Source organism: Patella vulgata, chromosome 1, assembly GCF_932274485.2.
Source record: "Patella vulgata chromosome 1, xgPatVulg1.2, whole genome shotgun sequence".
NCBI lineage: Eukaryota > Metazoa > Mollusca > Gastropoda > Patellidae > Patella > Patella vulgata.
In genome coordinates, this window is record NC_065879.2 from 36,661,970 (window position 1) to 36,674,809 (window position 12,840).

Genomic DNA, 12,840 nt, shown 5'->3' on the forward strand with positions numbered 1-12,840 from the left:
ATGGTTTTAGCATTATAGCTGGCCACATCCGTTAGTGTTGCGTGGGGGGCCCACCATAATTATTGTGGAGTCAACTGTCATATGTCATAAGCTATCACAATTGGTTTTTTTTTAAATGTTTTTAATATAATGGTTTTAGCATTATAGCTGGCCACATCCGTTAGTGTTGCGTGGGGTGTTCGCTCAAGCGACCACTCAAAATGCTATAGTGGCACAAAGCCTGTCCGTATAACATTATACACTCTTCAAAAAAGAAACGCATATTGACATTTCGTCGTCAGTAAGTCTTCGCTCTACCATCACCTCGTTGCAACAAAAACCGCGACTCGTCGCTGAACCAAACTGTTCTCCAGCGTTGTTGTGGTCATACCCTGTGTGTCTGAACCCATTGAAGTCGGATTTAACGGTGTTGGCAATTTTCAAAACAACAGCTCGTAATCCAGTTTCACGTAGGCGTCTACGGACTGTCTAGTCTGAGATCCTATGCCGTCCAGGAATTGTTGATGCAGTAGAGATCGCTGTTGTGAATCGTTTCCGCAAATGACATAACTGGATGTGACGATCCAGGGCAGGTGGGTTCACTCTTGTTTGGCCTGGGCTTGGGCGGTCACGTCGTGTTAAACTTCGCTATCGGTACTTATCCCAAAGGCGAGAAATGGTACCCTGGGAAACATCCAGCAGCCTGGCTACATCTGTCTGGGATTCACCTGCTTGTTTCGTTGCAACTGATTTTGAAACCGAGACCCTCGGGATTTTAAAGGCCTTAGATTTGGGTTTCATGCGAAAATCTTGCGAAGTTGTTAAACTCATTTGTCTTGTGGCAAACAAGCGAAAACAAATTTCGGTAAAAAGTATGACCAGACACAATTAGTAACCCTCCATTTAAAACCAATAATGAAGTTCTTTTATCCTTACATGATGATATTAAAAACAAGTAAAATTTATGGAAACAACGATCCTGCTCAAGTAAAAAAATGATGAAAAATGGCCTGTGCGTTTTTTTTTTTGGTTTTTTTTTTTTTGGGGGGGGGGGGGGGGTTATAGAGAGTATATAATTAACTATTAATTCTTCATTTCGTCCTATCTGTATTAAGTATCGATAATCATTTTAAATGTGTTTTCTGCTAATCACGTTTATAATTGCGGAAGGGTCCGAGATTCCTGATTCTTCAGGTATTTGTGATTCAGAAATTGAAATTGAAGACAGGGACAATGTATAGTCGTTCGGATGGGAAGAAAAACCGAGGTAATTTACAAGATGATTATAACATGGCGAAGCTGTCCCCAAAAGATTGGAAGTAATAGAATCGTTCTGGTTTTCATAAAGGTGGATTAAGGGGCATCGACAGAACATCTGTCTCAACTCAAGAAGTAACCGCCCCGCCCCCCTCCCCGACACGCTTAATAAGATCAAACACGCTGAAAGATCAAACCCACTCAAAAGTATACTTAATATCTAGCTAAAAATATAATATACTTGTACCCGGTGCCATCTTGGGTTAAAATGTTTGTTAAATAGTACTGAACAAATAGGTGAAACGCTGTTTAACGTCCTACAATACTTAGCTTAGTCTATTGTCGAGGAGTCTTTACCGTGCATTCTTTAATTGATCATGGGACTCGTGTTATTTCGCCCATCTAAATGACTACACCTTAAGCTTAACTTAAACCCCAACAAATGGGAACCAACCAGAAAACTACACAAAAGTCCAACTCGGCCAAAGCCTTTACACGTTGATTAAAGATACTTTAATCAAGAGCTGAATATGACTATTGCCAGTCTTTCTTTAGGCCTTAAATGTTATATAAATTATTAAAGATACATTATGGGAGATTCGATAACGATTTGGCAGTTCTCACTATAATATATAGTTAAAAACTAGAAAATGTAAAGGCAATTTCCTGAAAATTTCATTCAAATTGTTCCACTATGAACCAAGAACTAAGCGGTTGGAATTTCCGCCTAGCTTCGATCATCATTACTAAAGTCAGTACGATAAACAGCATAGTCTCGATAATCCATTTAATCGTTAAATCGAGAAGGAAAGTTATGCTATAAATCGGCTCATAATCCAGTAAAGATCGCAGGCTAGCATAACCATCTAAAGTTGATTATGGTCTGGATAGGTTAATTAATGTCTAACTAATAATTTAGATAACATTTCAGGCCTAAAGAAAGACCTGCAATAGACAGATTTAGCTCTTACATAATGTATGTTTAATTAGACATTTATCAACATGACAAGATCATAATCAACACTCTGTGATTAAACAAGCAATGCACACATCTTGTCAAAACTACAATCAGTGATAACTTGGCTCAGAATAAAGTAATTTAAATGAAATTTTCAATATATTTATTCTGCATTATCTATTTTTTTTATTAATATAGCAAGAACGACCATAATGTATCTTTAACTTCTCGTGAATGCAATATTTATATTTCCGTGAATATTTAATTTGTACAAGTGGGGCCTTGTGTTTTGTTCCATCAACACGACTACTGTCCTTGTCAGCAGCGCAGTCAAAAACCCTGACAACTGGGAAGGTTCTATGCGACAGACACAGGGTTTACGCAAGCATATTATTATTATACTCGGAAATTAATACTGATTGTTTTAAGTTAAGTTTTGACAAAATATAGTAGTCAATTTCAATCACGAATTGTATCGAAGCATTTATTATACGTGGCCAGTGACTAATTCAATCCAGTGAGATTAGCTAATTAAGTATGTATACTGTGATTACATAATCCCTTTAGCTCATTAATCGATTAGTTTGTTAGTTTGTGTATGTTTACATGGAGACGAGTGTTATATTGTAAAGGTATATAAGTTAATACTTTACATATTATTAACATTCACTTTCTGTCATCTACTTCCACCGGTGTGTCTTTAACCCTTTAACCTTACAACATGAGAGAAATCGTTCATATGCAAACTGGCCAATGTGGCAACCAGATCGGAGCAAAGGTAAGTTAATAAGCGAATCTGTATGATAATTTCTTACCAAAGGTTAACTATAGGAATGGATTTTTGTAATACTAATATACAATGGAGTTCACAAAAATAATATGTGGAAAGAAGTGGAATCATGTGTTTTACTATTAAGTATATTCTGCCTGGTGCACGACATCTTCAAAATTTAACATTAATATTTGTAAAGATGTCCTAAGCGAATTGTTTTACACACACCTTTATGTTCATTTTCTTTTTTTCAGTTTTGGGAAGTAATCTCTGATGAGCATGGTATTGACCCAACTGGAACTTACCACGGTGATTCTGATCTCCAGTTGGAGAGAATCAATGTTTATTATAATGAAGCTACAGGAGGCAAATATGTACCCAGAGCTGTTCTCGTTGATTTGGAACCTGGTACCATGGATTCTGTACGATCAGGACCATTTGGTCAAATCTTCCGTCCAGATAATTTTGTCTTTGGCCAATCTGGTGCTGGTAACAACTGGGCTAAAGGTCATTATACCGAAGGAGCTGAACTGGTTGACTCCGTCCTAGATGTGGTTCGTAAAGAGGCCGAAAGCTGTGATTGCCTACAGGGATTTCAACTTACTCATTCCCTGGGTGGTGGAACTGGTTCTGGTATGGGAACCCTCCTCATCAGTAAAATCCGTGAAGAATACCCAGATAGAATCATGAACACCTTCTCTGTCTGTCCTTCACCTAAGGTAAGAATATCTTTAATTTCACATCCTTTATACCATAATGTTTCATTGAAGGTAAAAAGATAGGTTCATTTCTAAACGTTTTAGTGAAATGTATTAAAATGCAAAAGATACAAGATAAATTCGAGAAATATCACTGTATCAGATCAGTTGTTGAATGTGATATAATATAAAATATAATTCGAAAGGCATTAAAATGTATAGAATACCAGATCTATTTGAGAAACATTAAGATCAGCTTTTGTTTTACTCTGTAATTTCAGGTATCAGATACAGTTGTTGAACCATACAACGCTACACTCTCAGTTCATCAACTAGTAGAAAATACAGATGAGACCTACTGTATTGATAACGAGGCTCTCTATGATATCTGTTTCCGAACCTTGAAACTGACTACACCCACTTACGGTGACCTCAATCATTTGGTGTCAGCTACCATGTCTGGTGTGACCACATGTCTACGATTCCCTGGTCAACTGAATGCTGATCTTCGTAAACTGGCTGTCAACATGGTACCATTCCCACGTCTACATTTCTTTATGCCAGGTTTCGCTCCTCTCACATCTCGTGGTTCCCAACAGTACCGAGCTTTAACTGTCCCAGAACTCACCCAGCAGATGTTTGATGCTAAGAACATGATGGCTGCCTGTGATCCTCGTCATGGACGTTACCTAACAGTAGCCACCATGTTCAGAGGTCGTATGTCCATGAAGGAGGTCGATGAACAGATGTTGAATGTTCAGAATAAAAACAGCAGTTACTTTGTGGAATGGATTCCCAACAATGTCAAAACAGCTGTCTGTGATATTCCACCAAGAGGTCTGAAGATGTCAGGAACATTTATTGGTAACAGTACAGCCATCCAGGAACTGTTTAAGAGAATATCTGAACAATTTACAGCCATGTTCAGAAGGAAAGCTTTTCTCCATTGGTATACTGGTGAAGGTATGGATGAGATGGAATTTACAGAAGCTGAATCTAACATGAATGATCTGGTATCTGAATATCAACAATACCAGGATGCTACAGCTGAAGAAGAAGGAGAATTTGATGAAGAAGAAGGCGAAGGAGAAGAAGCGTAGATACAATATCTAATAAAAATCTATTAATTTATTTTTAATCATTTTATTGTTATTATTCTATTCTTATTTACAATCTTGTAAATTATTGAATAAATGCTTGTTGATACTAAACTGTTGGATATATTTTCTACATAGAATTTTCACAAATATTGTTTGGTCTGTTGGCTTCTATACACATACATGTGAGTAGTTAGATCAGGTGTTCCAGAAAGATTCAAAGAAAAGACTATTCGCGATGGAGTACATGGTGGTGTTACGACATGTTATGGCAAACGATGTATAGAGCGCTGGCGTATGGGACAGGGTGGTGGGGTATTTATTGCATATGGCTAGATTAATGAACATGAAAATAGTTTTGGGGTACAGGTATAAATGAAATTATTACTACAAAAGGGTTTTGCCAGGGATTGGTAAATTTTTATGATTAAATGTGGGTGGTTCGGGGTTAAGACCATGCATGCATAATGGAGGGGGTGATAATATGTATACCTACTATTCTGAAGAAGCTTTGCATTCATATATTCTGTCAGATTTGGGGTCCAATTTTGATACCTGCAAAGGAAATTAATGGTGGTCTGTATCTACACAGTCGCTCTCTCCTTCCCTGTCCCCCTTTCGCATGGCCATTTATGTTGATTAATCGGACTAGAATGGAAGAATAGAGTTAACATTTTCTGTCAGGTTTTGGTAAATATTCATGATTTAGAGCCGGAAGAATTACAGAGTTAATTGGCTGGATGTACGCCGGATAGTAGCATGTTTTTTATTACGCTACTTCACTTATCTGGAGACACCAATGTGCTCAATTGTATGGTGGCTATTAGCGGCCATTCAAATGTCATCTAAATCGTCGCCTTATGAAGGAGCCGACAAGTCGACAAGTCGACGAAATCAACCCGCCAACACGACAAAATAAACCGTCGATCGTCGCCTTCATTTCGTGACTTGTCGGGTTTAACGTCCTATTTGGCTGCACGAACTGGGATTATGAAGATGTTTGGCGAACAGGGGCGTGATGACTCATGATTTTGCTTGAGGAACAAGATCCCGTCCGCCCCCCACCCCCCCCCCACCCAAAACAATATCTATATGTGTGTGCGAGTCCTTTTCAGTGCCGCCGGGTAATATGTGGTTGTGTGGAACATGCTAGAGTCGATTTGTAGCATATCAGTCCCACGGTATACGTTTGACACTGGTGAAGCATTATGATTATGATTATAATGTTGAAAACCGCATTGGAATCGCGTGATTTTTTGCCATTTGCAAGGGGGGCACAAAACCTCTAGGGGGCGCACAAACTCAAAACACCATGACGCAAAGCTCGTCATTGCGTCCCTGACTTAGCCCCTGTTGGAGAGAGATATTTGCCTCCCAAATTGTTTGATCGATCTTTAGTAATGAGACAGTATCGACACCAATCTCGACATGGAGGTGCATTCAGATGCCGTGATATATTTACCAAACCAGTTTCGAATCTATGATGTAGACTACTGATGCTACCAGACAATTATCGATTAGATAATTTCAATTCTCTATTATCAGGTATCCCGATTACAATATTAAATAAACTTTAAAAACTGCATACTTCTGCTGCTAGACTGACAACTGCATAATATTATAATTACCCATGATGTTACCCCATCTGTTGCTTGTATAGAAAGCAATGCCAAATATTCTACTTTGGTGAAAGAATTTTTTAGATGGGGGGCCCACCATAATTATTGTGGAGTCAACTGTCATATGTCATAAGCTATCACAATTGTTTTTTTTTAGATGGGGGCCCCACAATAATTATTGTTGAGTAAACTGTCATATGTCATAAGCTATATCACAATTGAAATCCGTTTTTGTTTTTTTGTTGTTTTTTTTAAAATGTTTTTAATATCATAATGGTTTTAGCATTTAAGCTGGCCACATCCGTTAGTGTTGCGTGGGGTGTTTGCTCAAGCGACCACTAAAATGCTATAGTGGCACAAAGCCTGTCCGTATAACATTATATACTCTTCAAAAAAGAAACGCATAATGACATTTTGTCGTCAGTAAATCTTCGCGCTACCATCGCCTCGTTGCAACAGAAACCGCGACTCGTCGCTGAACCAAACTGTTTTCCTGTGTGTCCGAACCCATTGAAGTCGGATTTAACGGTGTCGGCAATTTTCAAAACAACAGCTCGTAATCCAGTTTCACGTAGGCGTCTATGGACTGCATTAGTCTGAGATCCTACGCCGTCCAGGAATTGCTGCTGCAGTAGAGGTCGCTGATGTGAACCGTTTCCGCGAATGACATAACCGGATGTGACGATCCAGGGAAGGTGGGTTCACTCTTGTTTGGCTTGCATTTGGGCGGTCACGTGTTGAACTTGGCTATCGGTACTTATCCCAAAGGCGAGAAATGGTACTCTGGGAAACATCCAGCAGCATGGCTACATCTGTCTGGGATTCACCTGCTTGTAACCGACCAATAGCGTTGTTGCGTTGCTCTTCGTTCAGATGTGGCACCACTTGGCTCGTTGAGTGTTTACATATGCAACTGATTTTGAAACCGAGAACCCCGGGATTTTAAAGGCCTTAGATTCGGGTTTCATGTGAAAAGCTTGCAAAGTGTGTCTGGTGGCAAACAGGTGAAAACAAATTTCAGTAACAAGTATGACCAGACACAATTAGTAACACTCTATTTAAAATGAATTTCTTTTATCCTTACATGATGATATTAAAAACAAATAAAATTTATGGAAACAACAATCCCGCTCAAGTAAAAATATGATGAAAAATGGGCCGTGTGAAGACAGAATCGACATTTACTGTGTATACATAACAGTAGCAATATTATAGTCTGTTATTAATCACCTAATTCATTTTTTGAACCCTGAATCGGACCGTTCTATTGAATATTTTCTTAACTTTGAAGATAGTCAAAGATAACTAGACATAAATTTTGTTTATGTCCACGCGTTCAATATATTAAAATCACGAATATCTGAAAACCTGAACCCCGTGTTGACTGCAGCGAAGATGTACATGAAAGATAAATGTACATTACATGTATACATTATGAAATTCCGAGTTTGTCTTCACTTCTAATAATTGAATCGAGTTCATTTATTGTTTGTATTAAAATTGTGGAGTAAGGTTAGGATTCGGTATTCACATAATAGTAAATAATGCGTAAAATATAAATATTTTGCGTCTCGTTGCGCTATTTGAGAAACTAAAACCTATTAAAGTAAAAGTTCCCGAATCCCGCTGAATAAAAAAAGACATAAATATTTTGTGCCTCGCTGCGCTAAGTGAAAACCTAAAAACTAATCGTACCGGTATTGGAGATTACTCAGTTTAAAATCGAATTGTCTCTGATATTTTGAGGAGAATAGTAACAGATGTGCAACAGAAAATGTGAGCTATGCGCATTTCACCAATAAATAAGTAGTATAAGGTGTTCTAGAAAATCAAAATGCTACCGCTACTAATTTCCTATTCGAATTAAGAATCCTAACACCGAATCTCTTCAATATTTTCCACATCTCCCACGTTTCACAGTACGAAAAGAGAGTTAGACCATATATTTGCATTGACTTTTATGTCAAATGTATGTTCTATATGTTTAGATTTACTGATTTTAGATAAATGAATGGTATCATTTCAGCAAGAAGTTAAATATGAATGGTTGTTAATGTGGGATTGACTATATGTTGGGAACAGACGTATGGCATCTACGTTGTGGACCACAATTCGTTCCAGCGATAGAAACGGGACAAAAAGTAATCTCCTCCTTCAACTATTTTTGGATAAAGAATTGTTACTCGCGAGGTAGCTTAGTTGTGTTGAGTTCTCTTCATTCCCGTAGCCTCTGCCTAGACGAGGGAGCCGCGGTGACTCATTGAGGAAGACGTTGGCTCGCTAACCTGGAGGTCCCGTGTTCGATCCCTGCGTTGGCCGAAAATATTCACCGCGATTTTCCGGCTTGGTTCCAACTTGTCAGTAGTGCGGGACGGAGGGTCTGGCAAGGGACAAGGTATAGTCGTTCGGATGGGAAGAAAAACCGAGGTAATTTACAAGATTATTATAATATGGTGTCATCTTGGGTTAAAGTGTTTGTTAAATACATGTAGTACTGAACAAATAGGTGAAACGCTGTTTAACGTCACTAAAATACTTAGATTAGTCTATTGTCGAGGAGTCTTTACCGTGCATTCTTTAATTGATCATGGGACCCATGTTATATCGCCCATCTAAATGACTACATTTCATGTCAACACCTCAAGCTTAACTGAAACCCCAACAGATGAGAACCAACCAGAAAACTACACGAAAGTCCTACTCGGCACCAGCCTTTACACGTTGATTAAAGATGAATTATTCAAGAAATAAATCTGCCTATTGCCCGTCTTTCTTTAGGCCTTAAATGTTATATAAATTATTAATTAGACATTAACATGACAAGACCATAATCAACACTCAGTGCCATCGGTTGCTCGAGATTTTCACTAGATTAGAACAGTTCGCCATTTAATGATTTTATTTTTTAAAATGGAGGAGCAAGTCTAAAAAAATTTAAATGAAATTTTCAATATATATTCATTCTGCATTATCTATCAATCATGAATTGTATCAAAGCATTTATTATACGTGGCCAGTGACTAATTCAATCCAGTGAGATTAGCTAATTAAGTATGGATACTGTGATTACATAATCCCTTTAGCTCATTAATCGATTAGTTTGTTAGTTTGTGTATGTTTACATGGAGACGAGTGACATGTTGTATTTGTATATAAGTTAATACTGTACCTATCATTAACATTCACTTTCTGTCATCTACTACTACAGTTGTCTTCACTGTTAACCCTTTAACCTTACAACATGAGAGAAATCGTTCATATGCAAACTGGCCAATGTGGCAACCAGATCGGAGCTAAGGTGAGTTTATACACATTCTGGTGTTCAATTATTACCAAATGCATTTTAATTCTGAGAGGAAAATTAAGTAAGTGATAACTATTACCAAGAATGATTAAACTAGGTGGTTTTTTGATCGCCATGTGCAAACAAGAAACCAGTAACCATCCAGCCTACTCCATCTGGTGCTCGACACATATTGATAACTTGACATTGGTGTTTATACAGTGACAGAGCATTTTACACAAACCTTTTCCTTTTTTTCAGTTTTGGGAGGTTATCTCTGATGAACATGGTATCGACCCAACTGGAACTTACCACGGTGATTCTGATCTTCAGTTGGAGAGAATCAATGTTTATTATAATGAAGCTACAGGAGGAAAATATGTACCCAGAGCTGTTCTCGTTGATTTGGAACCAGGTACCATGGATTCTGTACGATCAGGACCATTTGGTCAAATCTTCCGTCCCGATAATTTTGTCTTCGGTCAAAGTGGTGCTGGTAACAATTGGGCTAAAGGTCATTATACCGAGGGAGCTGAATTGGTTGACTCCGTTCTAGATGTGGTTCGCAAAGAAGCTGAAAGCTGTGATTGTCTACAGGGATTCCAACTGACCCATTCTCTTGGTGGTGGAACTGGATCTGGTATGGGAACTTTACTCATCAGTAAAATCCGTGAAGAATACCCAGATAGAATCATGAACACTTTCTCGGTCTGTCCTTCACCTAAGGTAAGAAGATTTTACTTCACGTATTTTGGAAATAATGAATATGATTAAATCAATTATCCATTTGTATAACTCAATATCCATAGTGATTTAAATTACAGATCCTTTTTTTAGTAACATATCGTACATGATTGGTCTACTGAAATTTGATGAAACACCGAAATAGTTTTTTTTAATGATGAATGTCTTAATGGTTGTTTATTTGCTCTGTAATTTCAGGTATCAGATACAGTTGTTGAACCATACAATGCTACACTCTCAGTTCATCAACTAGTAGAAAATACAGATGAGACCTACTGTATTGATAACGAGGCTCTCTATGATATCTGTTTCCGAACCTTGAAACTGACTACACCGACTTACGGTGACCTCAACCATTTGGTATCAGCTACTATGTCCGGGGTGACCACCTGTCTACGATTTCCTGGTCAATTGAATGCTGATCTCCGTAAACTGGCTGTCAATATGGTACCGTTCCCACGTTTACATTTCTTTATGCCAGGTTTCGCTCCTCTGACTTCTCGTGGTTCACAGCAGTACCGAGCTCTAACTGTCCCAGAACTCACACAACAGATGTTTGATGCAAAGAACATGATGGCTGCATGCGACCCCCGTCATGGTCGTTACCTGACAGTAGCCACCATGTTCAGAGGTCGTATGTCCATGAAAGAGGTCGATGAACAGATGTTGAACGTTCAAAATAAAAACAGCAGTTACTTTGTGGAATGGATTCCCAACAATGTCAAAACAGCTGTCTGTGATATTCCACCAAGAGGTCTGAAGATGTCAGGAACATTTATTGGTAACAGTACAGCCATCCAGGAACTGTTTAAGAGAATATCGGAACAATTTACAGCTATGTTCAGAAGAAAAGCTTTCCTCCATTGGTATACTGGTGAAGGTATGGATGAGATGGAATTTACAGAAGCTGAATCTAACATGAATGATCTGGTATCTGAATATCAACAATACCAGGATGCTACAGCTGAAGAGGAAGGGGAATTTGATGAAGAAGAAGGTGAAGGAGAAGAAGCTTAAATGCAATATTTAACGAAATATTATTAATTTATTTATATAGATTTGTTATTATTTTATTCATATTTATAGTCTAAGAAATTATTGAATAAATACATGTTAATATAAATTGTATCTTTTCTATACAAAATTACCATATACATTATTTGGTCTGTTGGCTTCTAAGAAAATACGAAGTGGCAACAGATGTGAGAGAAGAAGAAATGGTTTTTGGACTGGGTGTTTTAGGAGGCTTCAATTAAATGGTGGTGTTGGTGTGTGTGTGGGGCGTGTGTGTGTGTGTGTGTGTGTGTGTGTGGGGGGGGGTAATATGTACACTTTCCCCAATAAATCAAAGATACGGGTACCGGATGAGACTTTTTGCTGAAATAAAGTATAGGCTCTATCGGGTCTTAAAGGTCGATTTTCAAAATGAAAGAAAGTACAAGCAGTTCAGAAACAATTAGTAGTCTTCTCCCAGCGTCGCATATATTGAGTTATCTTTTGACATTATGTATTGTTTCATGGTCGAGGCCATTAAACCACTTAAAATACAGACACTCCGCACGTGCTTTTACAGTGAAATACGTCACGCGTGTCCAATATTTCACTAGTATAAATAATGTACGATTGGCAAGTTGCCCGTACGATTATTTGAAATAATGGTACGCGCCAACATCAATGGGTGCCGTCACATCTGTTTTTTAAGTGCATATACTACAATACAATACTCCCGTTTTATGATAATATACTAAGCAGCAAAAGAAACATCCAGCTGGTATGTTACTCTGAATAGACACATTGCATAAAACTTGCTAAATGTTTTTATTGTATATTTGTGACCACATCTCCAACTTTACCTTAGCAATAAGGCTCCTTCCCAAACACAGAATTGAACCTAGTGTGCTGTTCACCGGGACCAGTCCTATAAAATGCACCCCCATACTTGGTTGAATCATTCACACTACAACGTCAGCAGCATGTCACGACTTAGGACAGCTCAGAGGAACCAGGCGCTTGGAAGACTCGACGCTGGCCACACTGCCCAAGCCGTTGCCAATCACTCCCAGGTCAATGTTCCGACCATCTACAGGCTTCAACAACGCTTTCGGGCCATCAACACCACGGATGATCGCCCCCGAACTGACAGACCAAGGGTTACCACACAGAAGACCCATCAGTACCGATACAGTGCGCCGAAGTCTCACCAGAGAGAACATCCATTGCCGTAGACCTTACCGTGGACCGATCCTCACCCCTCGCCATCGACGTGAACGTCTATAGTTTGCCCAACAACACCAGAACTGGCGACGACAAAGGCAATGGAGTACTGTTCTGTTCAGAGATGAGAGTCCGTATTGCGTATCAACTGCAGATGGCAGGAACAGAATATGGCATCGACGTGGCCAGCGTTATTCTGACCAATGTGTCATGGAACGA

At 38.7% G+C, this 12,840-nt stretch overlaps 2 protein-coding genes across 2 annotated transcripts; both read left to right on the forward strand.

The window, feature by feature from the left end:
• The first annotated feature begins 2,915 nt into the window (after positions 1-2,915).
• On the forward strand, positions 2,916-4,764 carry LOC126832076 (tubulin beta chain-like). The gene is made up of 3 exons (XM_050562754.1): positions 2,916-2,972; positions 3,221-3,685; positions 3,946-4,764. The coding sequence occupies exons 1-3, from the start codon at positions 2,916-2,918 to the stop codon at positions 4,762-4,764; spliced, it is 1,341 nt and encodes a 446-aa protein (XP_050418711.1).
• A 4,857-nt stretch (positions 4,765-9,621) lies between these two features.
• LOC126832052 (tubulin beta chain-like) lies at positions 9,622-11,424 on the forward strand. Its single transcript, XM_050562746.1, has 3 exons — positions 9,622-9,678; positions 9,925-10,389; positions 10,606-11,424. The coding sequence occupies exons 1-3, from the start codon at positions 9,622-9,624 to the stop codon at positions 11,422-11,424; spliced, it is 1,341 nt and encodes a 446-aa protein (XP_050418703.1).
• The last annotated feature ends 1,416 nt before the right edge of the window (positions 11,425-12,840 follow it).